This window comes from Psammomys obesus, unplaced genomic scaffold (genome assembly GCF_907164565.1).
Source record: "Psammomys obesus unplaced genomic scaffold, mPsaObe1.curated_primary_1811, whole genome shotgun sequence".
NCBI lineage: Eukaryota > Metazoa > Chordata > Mammalia > Rodentia > Muridae > Psammomys > Psammomys obesus.
In genome coordinates this window covers 10,470,579-10,491,357 of record NW_026596073.1, presented here as the reverse complement: position 1 = coordinate 10,491,357, position 20,779 = coordinate 10,470,579, and the positions used below count along the sequence as shown (strand labels likewise).

The following is a 20,779-nucleotide window of genomic DNA, read 5'->3' as shown; positions in this document are numbered from 1 at the left end:
CACACACACACACACACACACACACACACACACACACACACACACACGAAAACCAAAGCCACCCCACGGCCCAGGGTCCTCCTGCAGGGGAAAAGTTTCAATGGTTTCCTCAAGGAGGCTCGTGACCGGAAGTGCCTCACTTTCAAGGCCCTTTTCCAAGTAACTTCCGGTCCATGTGCCGGAGCGTGTGTGCTGCCTCGAGGCCGCCTGGAGGCCGCCGGCGGCTGCCTGTTAGGCGGCTGTCAGGACGTGTGTGGGGGCCCGTGGAGGCCCGCAGGGGACTGAGAAGGAGGTCCGGAGAGGTACGTGACAGCCGCGAGGCCCGAAGGCGCGATGTGGAGCCCTGAGGCCCAGGGAGGCTGCGGAGCCTGAGGTGGCGTCCCGAAGCGCAGGGAGGCCTCGAGGCCCGAGGTGGTTTTAGAGGGCCCCCTTGACGGGACGCCTGGAGGCCCCGGGAAGCCACGGAGGCGCGAGGGAGCCTGTTGGCCAGCGGCCTGCCCAGCGGCGTGCGGTGTGTGAGGTGCCGAGGGCCAGCGTGGTGACTGATTCTACCTGTTCGGGCCAGACTTAGCCATTCGGGACGGACCCCTGAGGCCTCGCCCTCGCAGCAGCCCTCAGATCCCGCAGGCCAGAGCCAGAGCCCTCCCTTGTCCCTCTCAGGGCGGGTAGGGCAGAAAGGCCGGTGCCAGGCCGGGCCATACAGCCTCCCGTCAGTACTGGCGCGAGTGGGCCAAAGAGTCAAGATGAGTAAAAGCCAAGAGGAACTTCCTCATGAACTTGAGAACCAGTTCATATTGCGGCTGCCCCCAGAACATGCCGCAGCTGTCAAGAAGATCATACATTCTGGAAATCCTGCCATGAAAGATAAACTGAAAATTGACTTATCTCCTGATTCACGGCATGCCGTTGTTCAGGTAAATGACTTTTCACTGTCTGCCAAAGTTGTTGACTTGCCTTCTGTTATTGAAAGCCTAAAGACTCACGATAGAAAAACTTTTTATAAAACAGCAGATGTTTCCCAGATGCTTTTGTGCAGTGCTGATAGTGATCTCCACTCTTCTCCAGAAGAACCAGCGGCTTCTTCTGCTGGTGTTACTGCAATGGGAAACGAAGGGGAAGCAGAGAAAAAATATATTTGGAAGCATGGCATTACTCCACCACTTAAGAATGTCAGAAGGAAACGGTTTCGGAAACCAACAAAAAAGCCCCCTGATATGAAGCAAAGTGGAGAAAGCTGTAGTGGCTACATTGATTCGAAAGATGTGGAAAAGGAAGTGAAAAGACTGTTGTGTTCAGATGGTGAAGCCATTAGCAGCCGATGGGAAATTATTGTTGATGAGGAAGCCAAGGCAGTACAAAGTCAAGCCAGTATGCCAGTCTTTCCAGTGACATCTGAAATAGGAGGTCATGTCTCATCAGAATGTGCTATGTCTCAGAGCACATTTCTTGAGTCTAGCAGTGATGATCAAGACAAGAATGAGAATAAAGATGAAGAAGAGGAGGAGGTGGATGAGGAGGAAGAGGAGGAAGAAGAGGATGAAGAAGAGGAGGAGGAAGAGGAGGAAGAAGAGGATGAGGATGAAGATGAAGAGGAGGATGAGGAGGAGGAGGAGAAGGAAGATGATTCTGAAGAGGATCTGGAAAGAGAGCTACAAGCTAAGTTTATTGAGTTTAGCTTGTGTGAAGCTAATGAAGACTGCAGTTCAATAATTCTTGGAATTCAGAAGCTGATTCATTACAAGGAGAAAAAGCTCCAAGAGATTCAGGGCAAAGCACAAAGGCAGATATATCTCCTTGGAAAATTAGAAAACCTCACCCTCAAGAGTCATTTCCAGTCTGTGCTGGAACAGCTAAAGTTACAGGAGAAGCAGAAGTATGAGCAGATCATTTTCCTACAGGAACAACTGAAATATTTTTCGAAGAAATAAGAAGACTCTGAATCTGTCATTCACTGGTGAATTCACATTGTTTAAACTGTTTCCCTCCACTTCCCTTGAATTAACTGTTTTTGTTTCTTTGAACATTTCCCTAATTGCAGTGTTTCAAGAATACTGCCATGTAGAAAAGGGCAGTATAAAAATGTGATAACTTGAAGGGTCCCAATTGATCCTGGGGCTTGGCTTCTCTTGGTTAATTTGAGAACTCCATGTATTGCTTCTCTGTTATGATTCTATCGCATCAATTAGCTGTGATTAACAAAGAGACAGTCTAGCTCATAAGGCCCTACACCTAGTTTGGATATGTGTATACTGTTCAAGTATTTGCTATAGAATATAAAAAAAAAAAAAACACACAGCTGTAATCTCAGCACTTGAGAAGTTGAGGCAGAATGATTCATAAATTCAAGGCCAGCCTGGGCTACATAGCAGCTTCCAGGATACCTTGGTTTACATAGATCTGCCACAAAACAAAGAATCAGTACTAGATTCTATTAAGGTAAAGGCTGCTTTCCTGCTCAGGGAATTTTTTTCTTTGTTCTTTGTGTGTAACTGATTTTTGTTTGCTAGTTAGAAGTTGAAACATAGGTATTATTCTTATTATTGTAAGTCTTTCTATCCTAACCTCATTAGACAAGATTAGGAAAGCCGGATGCCTGTAATGCCTATGAAGATTCCCTTAACAATGCTGGGCTGCTAGATAGTGTTGTTTTAAAGCTTTATCTATAGTCTATGTTCTTTAAGCAAAAAGTAATTTCTTTTAAATAGAAATAAAAGAATCACTAAAGATTACTCTGTTGTATTGATTTTGAACATAATACTCAGTAGGCTGAGAAAACAGTGACTATAAAGAAAATGTTTGAAAATGCTTATTTTAAGAAACAGCAGGCAGTGTTTCATACAGTACTATATCCTCTAAGAAAGTATATTTCAGGAAATACATTTGTCAGCAACATTTGAATCAGACACACAGGTGTGTATCTTACTATATCACTGTAGTTACTAGGAACTATTTATAGTTCTCTGGATTTAATGATGTATACACCTTTCTTTCCTACCAGAATGTAAATTTGTGTTGGGGCATATTTGGGTACACACACACACACACACACACACACACACACACACACACACACCAATTTATCAGACAAATGAGGGAGAAGTGAAAGAGAGAGAGAGAGAGAAAAGTGTGAGGAGGGAGGGAGAAAAGGGGACATTACAGAATACCAATAAAAGGCAAACTACATACTCTCATGTTTTTAAGAAAATTTGAAGCTGTTTAAAACAAGTTATAGAAAAAGTATTTTAAAAATTTATTACAATTTATTCACTTTGTATCTCAGCTGTAGCCCTCTCCCTCATCCCTTCCTTATCCTGCCCTCCCTTCCTCATTTCCTTCCAAGCCCCTCCCCCAGAAAAAGTATTAAAACTGATAATCTAGAAGAGTGTTGTGGAGAATGAGAGTTAATAAGATATAAGGCTTGGGAATTTAAAGTGACTTAAGTTATAGTTGGGTCATAGCTTTTATTTTATCTTATGGAATATTTTATCAAGATTCTATATAAAGTCACCTCAGAAGTAACACGTTGAATAAAATTGAAGGAATTAATATTAAAATAATTACTAGTGGCTTGGAGATGGCACAGTGGATATGAACTAGCATGAAGACTTGAATTTAAATCAGGTAAATGGCCAGGTGTGAATCTGTTACCCTAGCACTTTGGGTACGAAATCAGAATTTTGGGGCGTGTTAACTGAAAACCTGATTGAGCAATTTCAGTGACAGATATTGCTTCCAGTATAAGGTTGAGGGTGATAGAACAGGACACTAGACATTCTTCCCTGGCTTCCAACCATGCACATGGGTACACACGTATATATGCGTGAGCATATATCCCATAATCCGGCACTCACAAATTTCTTTTCAGAAAAAGTAAAGGAAATTATAACTCTGCCTCACTAGTCAGTGTTAATGTAAATCATGGCAAGTCAAAAGACAATTTTTTTCAGTTTTAAAAGACAGCTATCTCACCCTCTAGCCCAGTCTGACCTTAAACTCACAAGCTCAGCCATTTGAGTGCTGAGATTATGCCTGAAGCAATGGTTTTAGAGTGTCTTTTCTCTCTTTAGCGAGAAAAGGTATTCATTTAAGCTTATAATTTGATTTGATTCTATAAATATTTATCAAGGTATACCTGTATTGGACACTTACAATGAAGAAGTATAAACACTACTTTCAAGAAGGTTGCAGGTAATGCAACCTAGTCAAATTATATTTTTATTTTTAATCTTTTAAAAATATTTAATTTTTTTCTATTTTATATTAATTACAATTTATTCACATTGTATTTCAGCTATAGCCCCTTCCCTCATTCCCTCCCAGTCCCACTCTCACTCATCTCCTCCCATGTCCCTCTCCAAGTCCACTGATAGGGGAGGTCCTCCTCCCCCTCCATTTGACCTTAGCTTATCAGGTCTCATCAGGACTGGCTCCATTGTCTTCTTCTGTGGCTCAGTAAGGCTGCACCCCCCTCAGGGGGAGGTGATCAAAGAGCCAGACACTGAGTTCATGTCAGAAACATATTTTTAATCCTAATATGTATCTATACATATTTTTAATCCTAATATGTATATGTGGATATACTCACACAAGTACAAGTATCTGAGGTCAGAATCACTAACCTGTAGCTAGAGCTATAAGTGATTGTGAGCTGCCTGACATACAGGGAACAGAACTAATGTCCTCTTAAGAGAAGTAAACACTTTTAACAGCTGAGCTCTTCATCTTTTTTTTTTTTAAGTATGTTTAGGATGACAAATAGAGTGAAATTACCATAGATAGCATGGCTCATTAGCTGTGATTTGAGGGATTGCTGAGAAACATCAGTTGTTCAAAAAGTGTTGCTTCAATCTTAAATTTGATTTACCTTGCCTGAGATTACTGTTACAGAATCCAAGCATCTTGTAAGATGGAAGCACTGTCATCATATGAGGGTTCAGGGGTTATATAGTTCTTATAAATATGTCTGATATTAAGAAGAGGATTTTTAAAGAAAAGGCAGTTGGAGAAGGAGAGGCACAATCAATACATGAAATGGAAAAACTGTGGAGCCCTGGAATAAACAAAATTTAGAGGCTGTGAAAAGAGAGGATTCTCAAGAACACTCATTAGCTCTTATTGGTTTACTCTTGGTAATTCATGTCGGTACAGTGACATTCGTAGTCCAATAATAATAACACTGCCTGCACTGTGGGACAAGTTAAAGATAACTTTCTGAATTAAATATAAAGTGCCTTTATGAAGAGAAATCTTCCAATATTGGCAGTCTAAGTTTGTGGAAAGTGTGTGTGTGTCTGTCTGTCTGTCTCATAACCCAGGAGGGCTTAGAATTCGGGATGACATTGATGAATTCACTGTACTCTCATCTTAACCTCCCAAGAGCTAAAATTATAACTATGAGCCACAAGCCCTGGTTACTTTGTAAAATTTTTAAAAACAATTTTAAATATTTCAATCATTAATAATATTAAAAGATTTAAATGGAATAAATGCAAAAGCTTCTTAAAAATGCAAAAGCTTTAAGGGAGTCAATCTGGTTGCAACTATGACTTTACAGAGGAATATTTTTATGTATCAACAAAAATGATTCATATGTATAATTTATTAATTTTTTCATTTTTCTTTATTCTCTCAAACAATAAATCCCAAATGCAGCCTTACCTCCCTCCCCTTCTCACAGCCCCCCCCCCCCCCGCCAACTCCCCTCTCCCTTCAGATCCACTGCTCCTCTATTTCCCTTCAGAGTAGAGCAGGCCACCCAGAGATGTCAACCAAACATGGTATAACAATATGTAACAAGACTAGGCACAAACCAACATATCAAGTCAGGTTGAAGCAACCCAGTCAGAGGAAAAGGGTCATAGAGCAGGCAAAAGCATCAGAGGCACCCCCCACTCCCACAAACACCCCAAGCTAAACAACCACAGCGTGTATTCAGAGGGCTTAGTGTGGACCCATGCAGACTTCAGTCTCTGTGAGCCCCTATGAGCCTAGCTTAGTTGATTCTGCGGGATTTAACCACACTGATGACCTGCTTAAGGTCACTATTAGAAAGCAGCCTGTTCTGTCACTGTGGGGTGTAGTAGTGCTCATTAAACTGAAGAAGCTGAATACTGAGAAGGATCTTTGAATTTTTAAAAAAAATTTTCTATAGTTGACCTGCCAGGGACCACACCCTCAAAGAAACTGGTGTTCTTTTACCCAGAATCCATCAACTAGCTCCTCAACTAATGTTAGGCCCCTTAACTTACAAGCTGAAATTTTGACTGACTTAATGTTGTGCAAGTCAATTACATCTGAGTTCATGAGTGCACTGGTCGTGTCATGCCTAGGAAACTTTGTGTCATTTTAGTTGCAACCCCCTTTTATGATGGTTCCTGAGCCTTTTGTAGAGAGGTTGTGATAGATGGCCAATAGATGTGATTTATGGTGAGGATCCCACAGACACTTACTCTCTTGGCTATGACAAATTGTGAGAAACTTCTCTGATGAGATTTGAGAGCTACACTAATCTATGGACATAGAGAATTGATTTAGAGGGTAGCTTGATACTAGGTACCTTTAGAAAATAGCAGTAGTAGGCTTACCTTTGGGGTCTGTGAACTTTCCAATTGTGGGTATCGGCCAGATTCACAATAGCAGGTGTTTCTTGTGGAACAGGTTTTAAATCCAATCGGAGAGTAGCTGGTCACCCCTATGACATTTGTGGCATTATTCTACTCATGAACATAACTTGCCATTCTGGTTATTGTTGTAGCTCACAGGATTTACAGTTAGGTAATGCTGTTACTGACTTTTTCCTCCCATCAGCCTGCACTGTACCTTTTGGTATGCTAAAGGCTAGCCTTCAGGGAGGAAGCCTCAGGTCCATCCTAGCTTGGTTTCATCTTGATCAAACTTGTTAGCTTCCTCTGATCTTTCTTTTGATTAGATTTCCTCTTTGGGTGTTGTCTTTAGCCTCCAAGTCAAAGTTTAACAAGAAGTCTATGATGTTAATTTAGAGAAGATCCTCCTCTAGGTGTCTAATCACCTTCTGTACCTGATCAAGTTTTTTATTTTCCACCTCTGATGTCTACATATTTAGTATGTGTCTTAGTTAGGGTTTTTATTGTGTGAAGAGACACCATGACCATGGCAACTCTTTTAAAGGAAAACATTTAGGTGGGGCTGGCTTGCAGTTCGCAGATTTAGCCCATTGTTTTCATGTTTTCATGAAGCATGTTGGTGTGCAGGCAGTCATGGTGCTAGAGAGGTAGCTGAGAGTTCTACATCCAGATAAGCAGGCAGCAGGAAGAGAATGTGAGCTACTGGGCCTACCCTGAGCTTCTGAAACCTCAAAGCCCAACTCCAGTGATACACTTCAACAATGTCACACCTACTTTAACAAGTCCACATCTCCAATAGTGTCACTCCCTATGAGCCTATGTAGGCTGTTTTCATTCAAACCACTATAGTCTGCCTTCAACAAGAATCCTTGCAAGTCAGTATAGCAATACCCCAACAGACAACCGCTCTTGATGCTTATCTTTGTCACTTCCTAGCCCATGACTCTGCTATTGCTTATAAGTTTTGTGGTCCTTAGGGTTGAACTTGACCTATCAGCAGTTTTGATACCTCTGCAGTTTTCCTAAATAAACTCCTCACAGTTCCTATAGTTGTCACATTTTTTTTTTAATTTAAACATCCAAAGTAAATGTTAGTGGATGGGAAAATTAACAGACAGTTGTTCATATAGGATTGTGTCCTGCAAGAAAGGAATATACTTAAGATATATTTGTCAATATTGTTTAAATAAATGCAAAACTTGTTTAAAATGGTCATTACTTTTAATAACTTGATGTGAAATAGTAATAAGTTTGACATGCTGAGGGCTGGCAGCAAGGTAATATGTCCAGAGCCTAATACAGGAGGGAGAATAGTAAGGAGTGAAGGAAACAGACATTGACATGTCTGATTTCTGTGGACAGTATGTAGGGCTCAAATTCAAATAGAGGGAACATCCCTAGAGTTCTAGAGAAGTTATTATAAAAATAAGTATTTTTGAGCAACAGTGTGTACAAGGCTGTGCCATCCAAGAACTGAAAGAAAAACAAGGAAAGGGGAAAGGCTGCATTTAACAGCTGACATTTTAGCATAACTCCAAAATAGGGAACACAGAAAATGACTGAAAATATAAACCAACTGGAATTTTCATTTGGAATCCATACAAATGCATGGTGAAGATAACAAAGATTAATGCATATATATATATATGAGTTCGGTTTGCAAACACACACACACACACACACACACACACACACACACACGCAAAGTTAATGCTTCTCTGTGACAGAAATAAACAACCCATTCTGCCAAGAGGAAGACAAGTGGAAATTAATGTCAGAATCCAGGCTTAATTCTTTCTCAGATTCAGAAAAACTGAATTTTAATGTTCATGAAAAGCATGTGTCCTGCACTGTAGAAGCTGGGGCAATTATTGGTTTATTCATAACTTTATGTCTCTGCTACCAGACACTGTGAGGGGAAGTAGCCAAGGGTCAAGCAAAAGGTGCCAGAATTTTGCATGCAATTAGATGGCAAACAGTGAAGGCCTTCTTTCTCCCAGTTCTTTCTCTCTCTCTCAAACACACACACACACACACACACACACACACGTAAATAATTCCTCCCACCTTCCAGACAGAAACTGAGTGAATATAAATGGAACTAACTGAATCCATCTGAGACTAGGAAGTCAAGATTTTCAATAAATGTTCCCCAAAGAAAGCATTTTAAAATGCTCTTTGCCTATTTTCTTTTATTATTATTATTATTATTATTATTATTATTATTATTATTATTATTTATTACAATTTACAACTTATTCAATTTGTATCCTGACTGTGGCCCCCTTTGTCCCTTCCTTTTCTCCCCCTGTGCCCCTCCCCTAGTCCATTGTCAAGGGAGGTCCTCTTCTCCTTCCATCTGACCCTAGCCTTTCAGATCTCATCATGACTGGCTGCACTGTTTTTCTCTGTGGCCTGGTAAGGCTGCTCCCCTCCTCAGGAGGAGGTGATCAAAGATCCAACCACTGAGTTCATGTCAGAGACAGCCCGGTTCCCTTTCCTGGGGAACCCACTTGGAGACTGAGTCTATAGGCTATATCTGAGCCAGGGTTTTAGGTCCTATCCTTGTATTGTGCTTGGTTGGAGTATCAGTGTTGGGATCAGTAAGCAGGCATTTCTATGGCCAGCCCCAAGGGACCTGATAGACCGGTTATCAGGCATTTGTGAAGACACCCTAACCACCTGGAATTATCTGCGCATGCCCTTGATCACCCTATAAGAGAACTGGAACCCTCCCCTCCCTCTTTCTCTTCTTCCTCTTCCTCTCTCTCTCTCTCTCTCTTCCTTTCTCCATCTCTGTTCCCTTTTCCCCCCTTCCCCTAATAAACCTCCCACATGGAACCAATCTCGTGGCGTGATTTGTGAACCCACGTGTAACCTTCACATTTGCACGTTCCTAACATTCGTGCATTGGCCGGGAATTGAACCCGGGCCTCCTGCGTGGCAAGCGAGAATTCTACCACTGAACCACCCATGCGTTAGAAGACATTTCTCAACCAGTATCTACAGAGCGCCTGGGTTGATTCTCTGCTCCAGACAGGAAGTTCCCACAGAGAAGCATCCTCTGCATTTCCCCCCTGTGGTCTCACAGGATCCCTTCATTTGTTACCTCATAGCATTTGACATGTGCCTTTTGTGCAGCATCTGGGTTTTATTAACTCTTGTGTCCCAAGGCTTAACATATAGTAGTCATTCAACGAGCATTTTGGTTTTTTTCTTTTTCTATCTTGTTCTATCTGCATGCACCCCTGCCTGCCAGAAGATGGTATCAAATTTCCAGTATAAATGGTTGTGAGCCACCATGTGGTTGCTGGGAATTGAACTCAGGACCTCTGGAAGAACAGACAGTGCGCTTACTAGGTGAGCCATCTCTACAGTCCAACAAGCATTTTATTTAACTAGAGGAATACATAATTTCTAGTATAATGCCTGTAAGTGCTTAGTAAAGGTAAAGGATCACTGAGCATTAAATTTTAGCATCTCCATTAAGGGGGGGGAGCTCCAAATCTACTGTGGAAGTTAATTAAAACCCAGCGTCTGGTTATGTTAGCAGACCATTCATTCATGTGACAAATACCATCCATCTATATTTGAGCAAGGCCTAGACAATTCTTGGTTCACAAATAGATCAACATTTTCTTGAGCAACCCTGGCTTCAACAAGTCAGCTGGTCCTCGGAGAAGCACAATGTGTTTGGTTCTGTTAGCTGCTGGGCCTTCCTATTCTTTTAAGCCATGGCTGGAGAATAAGGGCTTGTTTGTGAATATCTGGCAGTGACTTGACCAGAGGGCATATGTGTAAGACCAAAGATGAAAAGCATCATTCTATTAGGACCAGCAATGATTGTCACTTGCTGTTCTGACCACGAGTTTGTAGAGTTTGACCACTGACATCCTATGATGTTGGGAGGCTCTTCTGGACCAGTCAACATACTTTTCTGTATTTGTCCCTCTGAAGAGGCCCAGCATGTGGGCAGTATTTTTTTTTTTAATCTTAGTTTACAGTGAAGTAAACTTGGTTGGAGTGATCACCCAAATTTTCTTAGACAGTGATGGAAGTGGGATTTAAAGCCAGACAGCTTGAAGATACTAAGAAGTCCTTGCTTTGCTACACATGTGAATTGCTCCAGTGCGAATGCCCACCAGGAAACAACACAGTGCAAATCAGCGGTACATCTCCCCAAGTGTGGGGTTAGTGCTAAGGAAGAGAAAAGACAGAAGTTGCCTTAATTCATTAAGAGACAGTGTTTTGTAGTCTGCTCTTAGACCCTCTGATATGCCTTCCTAATGCTGTGTTATTATTACTCTCCCACTGAAGACTCCTCATGCAGTTTCTCTGGTGCTGTGCTCTTATTGTTTTTTGTTGTTGTGTTTTTTTGTTTTTGTTTTTGTTTTTTTTTCTTATGGGGCAGAACCGTGTCCTTACCAGGTTTATATCCCTTGACATCTAGCACTGTGCCTGGTACAAAAAAATTCTTAGGCAAATAGTGGGAGAAACTGGATATAGAACAAGCATGCAAACATTGGCTGCTAAATCACAATCAGCTTTCTATTATTCTCATTGTTTTTGGAATCAGAAACATACGAAAATTCCTTACTTTGAAGTTCTTTTAAGAATCTGTCCTTGCTCTGGCATGGACCTCCTAGCCACACATGGTTGTACACCATTGATCCCAGCACAAGGGGGATCAGGGCCAGGCACCTCTTTGAATTCAAGAATGGCTTGGTCTATCTACATAGGGAAACCTTGTCTCAGAAAAAAATATAGAAGAAAGAAAAAATATATTACCTTATATAGATTAGATACATTAACTTTCTTCTTTCATAGAAACTGTTTGTCATTAGGTATTTTAAATATTTTTTTATCTGCAACTCTATGAAATCCTGAATGAAGCTTTGATAGAAAATGAGAAGAGATGGTAGGGGCAAGGGAGGAAAGAGAAAGGATGAGAAGTTATAGCAGAGTGAGAGATTGTTGGTAACACCTCTCTCTCAATTAAACTGGAAGTGGAACTGTGCTAATACTGTGAGAGAGAAGGCGTGAGGTGCAAATGGAGTGGTGATAATGGGGAAGGTGAGAAGGAGGTGGGAAGGCTGAGCATTCACACTCACCTCACACCTCAGTGTAGGAGACAGTGGAACACAAACGATGCAAATGAGCCCAACTCTGTCTCCTGCTCCAACTCTTCTTGAAGCTCTTTACAATTTTTCTTTCTTTCTTTCTTTCTTTCTTTCTTTCTTTCTTTCTTTCTTTCTTTCTTTCTTTCTTTCTTTCTTTCTTTCTTTTTTCCTTTCCTCTCTCTCTCTTTCTTTCTTTCTTAATCTTCTTTAAGACAGGGTATTTGTATGTAGTCCTGGCTGTCCTGGACTTGCTTTTGTAGACCAGGCTGGCCTTGAACTCACAGAGACCCACTTGCCTCTGACTCCCCGAGTGCTGGGTTAACAGACGTGTGCCACTACACCCAGATTCCTTTAAATTTCTAATAACTCTTAGGAAATGCTTTCTTCAAATTTTATCCAGCTAAGAATAAAGATTTTTAAAAATTCTCCATTAAAAATGCCGGGTGCAATTACAAGCAGAATGAATGTTCATCCCATGTTTCCCCCCCAAAGATTTCTGCTTTGCAATGGCTGTTCCACTCATCCTTTAAAGTGCACTCACACTTGTTAGCCCTGTGCCTTGATTTGGGGTAGAAAAATACAGATTGATATCAGGAATTACTCAGGAATAGGAGTGACTACAAATTAATGAATCCATTAGCCCTTTGCTCCAGATCATATCGATCTCTTGCTTAATGCCCTTTGCTGACTCATCTGAGCCAGAAGGAAACCTCTAAACCTTGGCAACATCCTCAAGGGTCTGTGGTTTCTGAAACCTACCTCCGCTACACTCTAATCCTGCCTTCCAATGATGCTATCCTGACTTATCTTCCATGGACATGCCAGGTTATTCCTGCCTTGGAGTCTTGCCCCTCCCCCAGTCACCACTATAAAATGTTCTTCTTGGATCTCTTCATGATAAGCTTCTTACGACTATGACATCAATTCAAACATCGACTCCTTGGCATTGCCTTTCCTTCTGCTTTTCTTGTGCCTAAACTAGCATTGTCCCTAGATATGGTCCCTCTAACATCACCTTTGTGACACTTATAATAACCTACTGTTATCTTATTCAAATGTGTAGTTGTAGATTGTATATTTTCTGCACCAGAATGAAAGTTACAGAAGGGCAAGGTCTGTGTCTGTACAGCTCCCAAACTATGGTTCCATGCAAGACACATAGTGACCTAATAAAGAGAAGGCATCTGTGTTTGCTCCTGGGACTGATGCAACAAATTATCATACCAGTCTCCCCAGTTCATGGAGAGTTGGCTTCCAGCTGTAATCACACATCGCAGAAAGTTCAAGGGAACTTTTCAGAACCTTTCTGATAAGAATACTTATTCCCGCAAATTTCATGATTTCCTTATTTTTCATTGCTGAGTAGTATTCCATTGTGTAAAAATACCACAATTTCTGTATCCATTCCTCCGTTGATGGACATCTGGGTTGTTTCCAGGTTCTGGCTATTACAAATAAAGCTGCTACGAACATTGTTGAGCAAATGTCCTTACTGTGTACTTGAGCCCATTTTGGATATATGCCTAGGAGTGGTATGGCTGGATCTTGAGGAAGCGCTATTCCTAGTTGTCTGAGAAAGCACCAGATTGATTTCCAGAGTGGTTGTACAACTTTACATTCCCATCAACAGTAAAGGAGGGTTCCCCTTTCTCCATAGCCTCTCCAGCAAGTGTTGTCACTCGAGTTTTTCATCTTGGCCATTCTGATGGGTGTAAGGTGAAATCTCAGGGTCGTTTTGATTTGCATTTCCCTGATAGCTAAGGACGTTGAGCATTTCTTTAAGTGTTTCTCTGCCATTCAATATTCCTCTACAGAGATTTCTTTGTTTAGCTCTGTTTCCCATTTTTTAATTGGATTACTTGGTTTGCTGCTTTTCAGCTTCTTTAGTTCTTTATATATACTGGATATTAGCCCTCTGTCAGAAAAAGGGTTGGTGAAGATTCTTTCCCACTCTGTAGGCAGCCATTTTGTTTTGATGACGGTGTCCTTTGCAGGTAAATGGTGGGGCCTGGAAAGGATCATCCTGAGTGAGCTGTTCCAGAAGCAGAAAGACACACACGGTATATACTCACTCATACAGACATGTAATATAGGATAAACCTACTAAAATCTGTACATCTAAAGAAACTAATCAAGAGAGAGGACCCTGACTAAAATGTTCAATCCCCATCCCGAAAGCCAAAGAGGAAGGACATCAGAAGAAGAAGAAAACAGGAAACAAGCTAGAAACCCGCCACGGAGGGCCTCTGAAAGGCTCTGCCCTGCAGACTACCAAAGCAGACGCTGAGACTTATGACCAACTATTGGGCAGAGTGCATGGAATCTTATGTAAGAAGTGGGAAATAGTAGGATCTGGAGAGGACAGGAACTCTACAAGGAGAGCAACAGAACCAGAAATTTGAACACAGGGGTCTTCCCAGAGACTCATACTCTAACCAAGTACCATGCATGGAGATAACCTAGAACCCCTGCACAGATGTAGCCCATGGCAGTTCAGTGTCCAAGTGGGTTACATAGTAATGGGAAGAGGGACTGTCTCTGAAATAATCTGATTGGCCTGCTCTTTGATCACCTCCCCCTGAGGGGGGGGGGGAGCAGCCTTACCAGGCCACAGAAGATGACAATGCAGCCAGTCCTGATGATTGCTGATAGACTAAGATCAGAAGGAAGGAGAGAAGGACCTCCCCTATCAGTGGACTTGGGGAGGGGCATGCTTAAAGAAGGAGGAGGGAGGGTGGGATCAGGAGGGGAGGAGGGAGGGGCTTATGGAGGGACACAAAATGAATAAAGTGTAATTAATAAAAATAAAAAAATAAAAAAATCTAAAAAAAAAAAGAACACTTATTCACAATGACTCTTCTCTCATGGGCTAATCAGCTATGGAAATCCCCCCCATCTGCATACCATCACAATGAGACTTGGGTTTGAACTTATGATTGGGTGTGAGTATGACACTAAATAAATAAAGGTGAGCCTTATCTCCTTTGGTAATCACACGCAGTGTAAGGCACAAACTGCCTATGCAGTCAAGAGGCAATTGTAGCTCAAAATAAGAATGTCATTGTAAAGCCCTCTTTTATTTTCATATCTTCTTTTCGCCTTTTGATTTTCCCCTTTCTCCTGTGTGCACTTTAATTTTTATTTATATTTTAGTCCTTCAACCCTCAAACTGATTAATATTACCTTATCAGAAAAAAACATCTCTATTTAGCGGTGGTTTTTAGATGAACTCTTTGGCCAAGGCAAGCTTGTTTCTCAGTATGTATCATTTTTCACACTTACTGAGAGCAAAGCACTTCTTGTCATTTTTACTTGGAAGAATGTTTTTAGCTTTCTGTATTTATTCAAACTCTGTAAGATCTTCTTTAAGTCTGTAGCAAATGCATAGACACATCTAAGGCAACATGTCTTTCTTTCTCTCTCTCTTTCTCTCTCTCTTTCTTTCTTTCTTTCTTTCTTTCTTTCTTTCTTTCTTTCTTTCTTTCTTTCTTTCTTTCTACAAGGTTTCTTTGTGTAGCCTTGGCTGTCCTGGAATTGCTTTGTAGACCAGGCTGGCCTTGAACTCACAGAGATCCATCTGCCTCTACCTCCTTGAGTGGCTTCTAATTTAAAATAAATAAACAAATAAAATGAACCAATTAGTGGTTCTTTCTAAATTTTTTAAATTTATTATATATTATAATTTATTCACTTTGTATTCCAGCTGTGGCACCCTCCCTTGTCTCCTCCCTAACCCCTCTTTCACTCCCTCTTCTCCTCAGCTCTATTCGTAATAGCCAGAACCTAGAAACAACCTAGATGTCCCTCAACGGAGGAATGGATATAGAAAGTGTGGTACATTTGCACAATGGAATAACTACTCAGCTATTAAAAACAAGGAAATCATGAAATTTGCAGGCAAATGGTGGAAACTAGATCTTGAAGATGATCACCCAGAAGCAGAAAGACATACATGGTATATACTCATTCATAAGTGGCTACTAGACATGTAATATAGCATAAACATACTAAAATCTATAGTCCTAAAGAAACTAAACAACATGGAAAACTCTAGGGAAGATACTCAATCCTCATTCAGAAGGGCAAATGCAATAGACATTAGAAGCAGGAGAAGACAGGGAACAGGGCAGGAGCTTATCACAGACGGCCTCTGAAAGACTCTATTGATCGAGGTATCCAAGCAGAGACTGAGACTCAATTAGTGGTTCTTAATAACACGGTGTTAATAAATCATTTATTTTTTACATTTTGGGAGAGGAATTGAACAAGAAGCTAGTTTTTTTTGTGCTTCCTAATATTTTTTCTTGAAGTTATTCAAATTTATCAAAACGTCCCCAATGTTCTATATATCAAGAATGATGCCACAGACCCAAAACCTAACAAAGTGTCTTTTCTTCACATCATGAAGATCTTTGTAGTGTAAACACATGAAAATGTCCCTCAAGACTGTGCCACAGACAGAAATAGGAGCTACAAGCGTGCAAACACAGCTTCCCTCAGACATGTAAGTATAAGCTTCATGTTGAGCAGTAACATACCTGTTTCATGTCTAGAAAGTTACTTACATATATATAGTAGGCAATCAATAAGTATTTGATACATGAATGAATCTAAACTAGACCACACTGTCTCTGCAAGGAAAAATTGTGAGGAATTCAACTTGAGAGATAACGATAGTGAAGGACAAATGAACTGACCCTGACTAACCCTTAACTTTGCCCTGAATTTCCCAAGGCTGGAGGAATCTCCAGGCTATTACAAGTCATCATGTTTGTATGATGTTGAAACACCCATGAGGGTAACTTAGGGCTAAATTTGTCTTCTACATATTTTAAAAATCAGAATCCTGCATGTTTTAGTGATCAGATCTAAGTTTGCTTCCCTCAGGCTTTGCTTTTCAAAGATCATTCCGTGGAGTTCCATATAATTGAGCAGAAGCAAATGGTTCTCTTGAAATAGAACCATCAGGTCTCCTTTGGAGTGAGTAGTGTATGGAGTCAAGCATCCAGGGAGACCAGACTTTTCAGGCGTATCAGTTCGTCAGTCAGGGCACATGTTATCCAGGGAATTGAGCCTCTCTACCAGGTTGAAAGAACTCAAGCGGCTTTCTATTTTGCTGTATGTTTAGTAGATACTTGACTGTTATTTCTCCTATTTAGGAAAATTGAGGCTTAGATGATTAATTGACCCATTTAAGGCTATAAAACTGAGGAGTTGATGAGCTGGACCTTAACTTCAGAGTTTTGCTCTGTGCTCATTGCTCATTTTCCTAATCTGATTTTCTTCTTAGGGAACAGCAAGTCTGTATTTACCCGTGGAGTCACAGAGGTTATAAAACAAACCAGAAACACACTCAGGGACAGCATTGGGGTTGAGAAAAATTGACGTGGGGGATACGGTTGTACCTGTGTATGGTATACAGTTAGGATAGGTTCTATTGCATAACAAATGTATTGCATAGACAAATGTTTTTTTCTAAACATACAGTGTCCAAAGGTTCATTGTAGTGTCTGAGACCTAGTCTACAGAAGACTTTCTTTTGAACTTTCTTTTTCTTTTCTCTTAGGGAAAGCAAAACAAAACAAAACAAAACAAAACAAAACAAAAAAAACCACAATTAGCTCATACTGGCTCCTAAAACTGCTACTTTAGAATGTGATCCCAGAACAATATTTTAGAAAGTAAAGGAAATCTCAGATTTTGTCATCACTATTCAGAAAAGGGCAAAGACTATTTGTGACCAGTATCAGGTGCCCCAGATCTTCTCATTATCTCCTGAGCTGTAAAGCTGTGGACACCTCTGAACCTCAGAGTCTGCCTCTGGTGCCTTCACTGCTGAAGCTAGGGGCACTCACGCTCCTGCCAGAGGATGTTGTCAGGCAGAAATATAGTCTCTTTTGGAGAACACGTGGAGGTTGCCCGTAGGGGTCCTTAGTTTGCATTGAGCATTTAAATCATTTAAATAACATACCCAGAACAGTTGAAGCAAAGTAGCTATGAGATACCCATAGCCAGACACTTGTCCAGGCTCCATGAAGGTAGAGACATTATCCGTGTTGTTCACCATTGGATGGTAGTGCCTAACAGTGCTTATCAGAGTAACACATCTAATGCTAAGAATAAATCATCTACTGCTAACCACTTTTAAAGATGTCTTCTGTCAGCTCTTTAAATAATCATAGCAGTCCTAGTAAGGCCCTGCTAGTGACTGCCCCTGTGCCCCTTGCTAAGGAACCCACATGGAGACTGAGTCTATGGGCTACATCTGGTCAGGGTTCTAAGTCCTCTGCATGCATGGTCCTTGGTTGATTCATCAGTCTCTGTAGGCCTCCTGGGCCCAGAAAGAGGATCCAGACAGTCCTGATGAGACCTGGTAGGCCAGGGTCAGATAGTATGGGAGGAGGACCTCCCTATCAGTGAACTAGGGGAGGGTGATGGAGGGGGGAGAGGGAAAGCGGGGGGGGGGGACGGGAAGAGATGAGGGAGAGGGCTACAACTGGAATACAAGGTGAATAAATTGTAATAATAATAATAATGAAAAATTAATCACAGCAATCCAAATGAAGAAGAAGGATCCGTTGTTTTTTTCTACCTCATAGATGAAAAAGCTGAAGAGGAGGAATGGTGTGACATGCTAGAGTTCAAGGATGACTTTTGTACCAAGAAACCCACACTTTTAACCTCATCACATCGGTTAATAAGCAAAGACAATTGCTTATTAAGTGCTCGTTTTCATTTGTGAATTTGGTGATAGGAGCAAGGTTAAAAGCATTTTATTGGCAATTTATCAGAAGCCATTGTCTCACTGTTTTGAACCCAATATTCTTAACTTACTTATAGTCATTGGTCAATGGTAAAGCAGGAACCCCAATTAAGCTCTTCAAATATCCATTTTTGTCCCTTTCAATAAACAAGGACCAGGGCATCCAAGGAAAGTAAGGGGATTTGCTGAGCCTGCAGGTGGAGCAGGCTTAATCAGAGGCAATCAGGGCTCCAGCCTCTCTCACCAGCTGTGAAGTGCCTGGCTTTATTCACTGTGAAGTGTTCTGTTATTACACATGCTTCACAACAGAGCGGCCTGTGCACGGGTTATCATTCTTGCCTTGGCCATCGTTCTGAAGAGCCAGCTGGGAGGACAGGAGGGAATATGTCATTTTGGGCCTGCCTTTTGGCTTACCTGCATGTGGTCACATGAAGCTTTCTCATTTCCTAAGAAAGCTTTCCTCATTTCCAGTCATTTTTATAGCCTCTGACTCATCCACGAATCTCCCAAATAGCCTACACTTTCTTAAGGTCAGGAGCCTGCCTTTTAAACAGAGGCTTCTCCCTGGAGCACCCTAATTATATTAAAGCCTGGGGCTGACAAAATCCCTTCCTGAATTTTAGATTCCTCCTCTATGACCTAAATAAATACAACCTTATCCCAACAAATCTGCTCCTCCCAATACACTGGAACCGTTCAGAAGACTGGGGCAGCCTTTCTTGTTTGCTGAGGTATCACTGAAGGGGCTGTTGTGGGTCTCCTACATGCAGGACATTCTGTGATTCATTGATGGGGGATTTTCTTAGGCTGCACTTTTCTGTGTTAGAAGCTGCAAATCCAAATGTCAATAGTAACATGCTCACGATGTTGGCAAATAGACTAGGCCGGGCTTGTGATAAGTGTGAAGGAGTTCTATCTACAGGGAGCTGCTGCCCTGAACCTGCAGCTGAGTGCTGCTGTGTGAAAATGCAGACATGAAGCTGCTAAGACCTAGGTTCCCACGAGGAGTTCTAGAAACTGAGGTTCCCCCAGAAAGCTCAGGCTGTGTTGAATATTCTGCAGACCAATGGATTAGAACTTTGTTATTGTGTTAAGTAGGAATGTTGCAGATCAAGAGCAAAATCTGTCTTAGAGGCTGAGGTAGGAAGATGGCAAGTTTAAAGTATGCCTGGGCTAAAGACTTAGAGGGCAATTTGAAAACTTAGTGGGTTCTTGTCCCCAGATTTAAAAAGTTAAAAAAAAAAAGAGTTAAGGAGGTAGCTCAGTCACAGAACATGAGCTCAGTTCCTAGCTGAGTCATCTTGGGCTGTCTTTATCCCTCCTAATATCCATTTATCGCACGTCTTTATCTGACCTAACATCCTTTTGACTTTCAGGTAAAACATCTGGAATAGATGAGCATACCGCTAGCTTCACCAAACCAGGAGCTCAGGAAGCTACCAGAGAGCACCTAGACCAGTGCTTCTCAACCTTTCTAATGCTGTGACCCTTTAATATGCTTCCTCATGTTGTGGTGACTTCAAGCATAAAATTACTTCATTGCATACTTGAGCATATTTTGGATATATGCCTAGGAGTGATATAGCTGGATCTTGAGGAAGTGTTATTCCTAATTGTCTGAGAAAGCAGCAGATTAATTTCCAAAGTGGTTGTACAAGTTTAAATTCCCACCAGCAATGGAGGAGGGTTCCTTTTTCTTCACATCCTCTCCAGCATGTACTGTCACTTGAGTTTTTGATCTTAGCCATTCTGATGGGTGTAAGGTGACATTTCAGGGTCATTTTGATTTGCATCTCCCTTGATGACTAAGGATCTTGAGCATTTGTTTGTTTTTCTGCCATGCTATATTCCTCTACAGAGAATTCTGTTTTAAATTGGATTACTTGCTTTGTTGCTTTTTAACTTCTTTAGTTCTTTATATATTCTGGATATTAACCCTCTGTCAGATATAGAGTTGGTGAAGATCCTTTCCCAGTTTGTAGGCTGTCATTTTGTCTGAGGACAGTTTCCTTTGCTTTACAGAAGCTTTTCAGTTTCATGAGGTCCCATTTATTGATTGATGGTCTTAGAGCCTGTGCTGTTGGTGTTCTGTTCAGGAAGCTCTCTCCTGTGCCAATGAGTTCTAGGTTCTTTCTCACTTTTTCTCCTAACTGATTTAGACATTTGTTCAACCATGTTCGTAGCAGCTTTATTCATAACAGCCAGAACCTGGAAACAACCCAGATGTCCCTCAATGGAAGAATGGATACAGAAATTGTGGTACATTTACACAATGGAATACTACTCAGCGATTA

The 20,779-nt window shown here is 41.2% G+C and overlaps 2 protein-coding genes and 1 non-coding gene across 6 annotated transcripts in view; 1 reads left to right on the top strand and 2 right to left on the bottom strand.

Annotated features, from left to right (window-relative positions):
- Positions 1-20,779, bottom strand: part of Ptprr (protein tyrosine phosphatase receptor type R) — a 263,312-nt gene that overhangs the window by 144,817 nt on the left and 97,716 nt on the right. The gene's annotated exons all lie outside the window — the stretch shown is intronic.
- LOC129690393 (transcription initiation factor TFIID subunit 7-like) lies at positions 744-1,928 on the top strand. Of its 2 annotated transcripts, none has more exons than XM_055626080.1 (2): positions 744-1,422; positions 1,696-1,928. In XM_055626080.1, exons 1-2 carry the CDS (start codon positions 744-746, stop codon positions 1,926-1,928), a joined length of 912 nt encoding a protein of 303 aa, XP_055482055.1. The 2 variants fall into 2 exon arrangements, with proteins under 2 accessions (XP_055482055.1, XP_055482054.1); XM_055626079.1 differs by having other exon boundaries at positions 1,489-1,928.
- Trnag-gcc (transfer RNA glycine (anticodon GCC)) lies at positions 9,509-9,579 on the bottom strand. Its single transcript has one exon. It is a non-coding gene; the product is annotated as a tRNA-Gly (tRNA).